General features: G+C 37.2%; 1 protein-coding gene across 1 annotated transcript in view; it reads right to left on the bottom strand.

Annotated features, from left to right (window-relative positions):
* The window catches only part of LOC107727775 (zinc finger CCCH domain-containing protein 11A-like), an 8,541-nt gene extending 6,623 nt beyond the window's left edge, over window positions 1–1,918 (bottom strand). Inside the window, exons 1-2 of the mRNA XM_016537765.1 lie at window positions 354–1,918; window positions 65–212 (exon numbers count right to left, since the gene is read on the bottom strand). Coding sequence (XP_016393251.1) covers window positions 65–118 — 54 coding nt within the window. The 5' untranslated portion in view covers window positions 119–212; window positions 354–1,918. The remainder of the gene's footprint in view (window positions 1–64; window positions 213–353) is intronic.
* Between the last annotated feature and the right edge of the window lie 750 nt (window positions 1,919–2,668).

The following is a 2,668-nucleotide window of genomic DNA, read 5'->3' as shown; positions in this document are numbered from 1 at the left end:
TGTGTGTGTGTGTGTGTGTATACAATGCACAGCATTATGACTATTTACACTTTTTTTATTTTACCTTAGTACAGGTGGAATAATAGTAGAAGTAGCAGTCATCTCCTTGCATGGTCATTCTGGCACAAGTTTGTAGTCTTCTAGGTCAGGAGCTCTTCAATGATGCTGGGATCTCGTCCTGGACTCCTGCGACAGGGTCTACGTGAATCTCCCTATTTAAAGTGTTACAAGCCTATTCATGCCCCTGTTGATCCTTTCACATTTTTCACTTTCACATTCTGTCCTGAATGATGCAAAATGGTGGCCGATATTTAAATACTTGAGAGAAAATGCGTTGCAAGAACTTCGTTCACCTGCAGTGGCTGAGACGTTCCCTGGTGATCTCAAGCACGTGAAGGGTCGCTCCAGCACTGTATGGATCCTGAAGGAACACTTGACTGATGAGTAAAGACTGAACAGGGAGAGATGGGGCAACTTTTGCCTCTCTTAGAAACTTGTTCCCATCAGACTGCTGTGTTAAAACTGGCAGGTGGTGGAAAATGTCCGTTTCGTTTTTTTTTTTCTTTCCAATATTGTTGCTAATTGAGTGGTTAGGGGGTTTGGGGGAGTTTTAAAAAAATCCTCAAGCTAGATGTTGTCAAAAAAGGAGAGATGAGCGCAAAAAAGGAACTGGATATCTTGGAGATGTTGGAAAGAAAAAAAAAGAAGGGTTCTCTTCTATCATTCCTGAAGGCAGGTGGAAAAATTAAAGGGGGGTAGACTGGAACTTTAATAAAAATGCTCAATAGAGGACAACCAAAAATCAATGGTGAGAAAAAAAGCAGCAATCTTCAGGGAAGCGATTTCATTATCCAAATCCAGTTATCCTCTGGAATGAAGGACAAGATCTTGCATAACCTACATTTCAAAAAAAGAGACAAAAACACTCCCCATGTGCTGAACAATTGGTTATCTGAATAAGGACAGGAACATAATATATTTTATTACATGGAAAAAATTCTTTAGGTAACTTAAGACTGAACATGTTTTGGATTTATATCACATGTAATTGAACACAATAATACGTGATAATACATACAAACAACTTCAGATTGTGAAGACAATTTTGTATTTGAACTCATTTTGGGTCTGGGTATCGTTTTTCCAAGCATGATAAACCATATTTATCAAGTTTTAAAATTGGTATTATCTGAATAAATATGTCGCAGATTTTGCATCCGCACCTGTAAATTTAGGGTGCGGTTTACAAATTCCGCGTCTGTAAATCTCAAATATTTTAACATTTTCTCAAATAAAAATTTTTTTATAGTAAGTTACATAATCTAACGTTACACACTCATAAATAAACCAAAACGAAAGCACAGCGAAAACGACTTTGATTCGAATTTTTGAAAAAATCTGGTTTCCATTGAGTTTTTCAAAAGTTCGATTACGATTAGATACATTTTGAATTAAACCCACTGTTCAAAAGATAGTTTTATCCCCTTTTGTCATGTTAGGCCTTTAGTGTTGTATTTGGTCTGACTCATTTAACTATGAAGGTTGTCAGATGAGAAACACTGGGACAAACAACGTGTAAAGAACATAATTATTTTATATGTTTAAGCATAAAAGCTGTGTAACGTTACGTGAAAATAACACAGTGTTCTATGGCTTTCCAATAGCATGTTGCTAACTTCGGGTAGCATGTTGTTAACTTTAGCACGACTACTGCACTTAACTAAAATAACATAAAAAGTTCAATCACTTCAAATAAAGCGTTCACAATTACCAGTTTATACCGATTGGAATTAAGTATGTTCGGTTTGGTGCATGTAGACGCTCGTGGTCGACGCTCCTGGACTGGACTTATCTCTTCTTTTCTTGACTTCACAGACGAACAAAATGGCGCCCGGCTGCCCAGGCAGCAAAGTGCTGGCATAGACGTCAATGTGACGAACAGACTCGTTAAAGGGATAGTTCACCAGAAACTGTAGATGGCGTCATGTTGTTCTAACCAATCCGTGTATCATTCGATCATTCGTTTTTTGATTTAATATTGAAAGTAGAAAAATTAGAAAACGGCTCCTTTTTCGTTTTTTTTGTTTTTTTCCGAAAAACGAAAAACGAGAATTCAGCTTAAATTTACGTTTTTCGTTCATGGGTGGAAAATACAACTGCAGCAGTGGAGGACTATTATTCTGCTGCGTGATACTGCGGAAGAACTGATGATGGCACGGTTTGATCTTTGGCTGACCAATCAGCAGAAAGGGGCGTTTAATTCCCACGTGTAGAAATCGAATATTCAAGCTGTTTATTCATTTTTCCACCCATGAACGAAAAACGAAAATTTAAGCTGAATTCTCGTTTCTCGTTTTTTGGAAAAAAACGAAAAAACGAAAAAGGAGCCGTTTTCAAATTTTTCTACTTTCAATATTAAATCAAAAAACGAATGATCGAATGATACACGGATTCTAACCCCCTACGACTTTCTTTATTCTGCGGAACTTGAATTCTGGCGAAATGAATTCTGGCAATTAAAGGGTTAGTTCACCCAAAAATGAAAAATCTGTCATTAATTACTCACCCTCATGTCGTTTCAAACCCGTAAGAGCTTCGTTCATCTTCGGAACACAAATTAAGATATTTTTGATGGAATCTGAGAGCTGTCTGACCCTGCATAGACAGT

The sequence above is a fragment of the Sinocyclocheilus rhinocerous genome, unplaced genomic scaffold (genome assembly GCF_001515625.1).
Source record: "Sinocyclocheilus rhinocerous isolate Xijiao unplaced genomic scaffold, SAMN03320098_v1.1 scaffold576, whole genome shotgun sequence".
Classification (NCBI taxonomy): domain Eukaryota; kingdom Metazoa; phylum Chordata; class Actinopteri; order Cypriniformes; family Cyprinidae; genus Sinocyclocheilus; species Sinocyclocheilus rhinocerous.
This window is presented reverse-complemented; position numbering and strand designations above follow the sequence as displayed.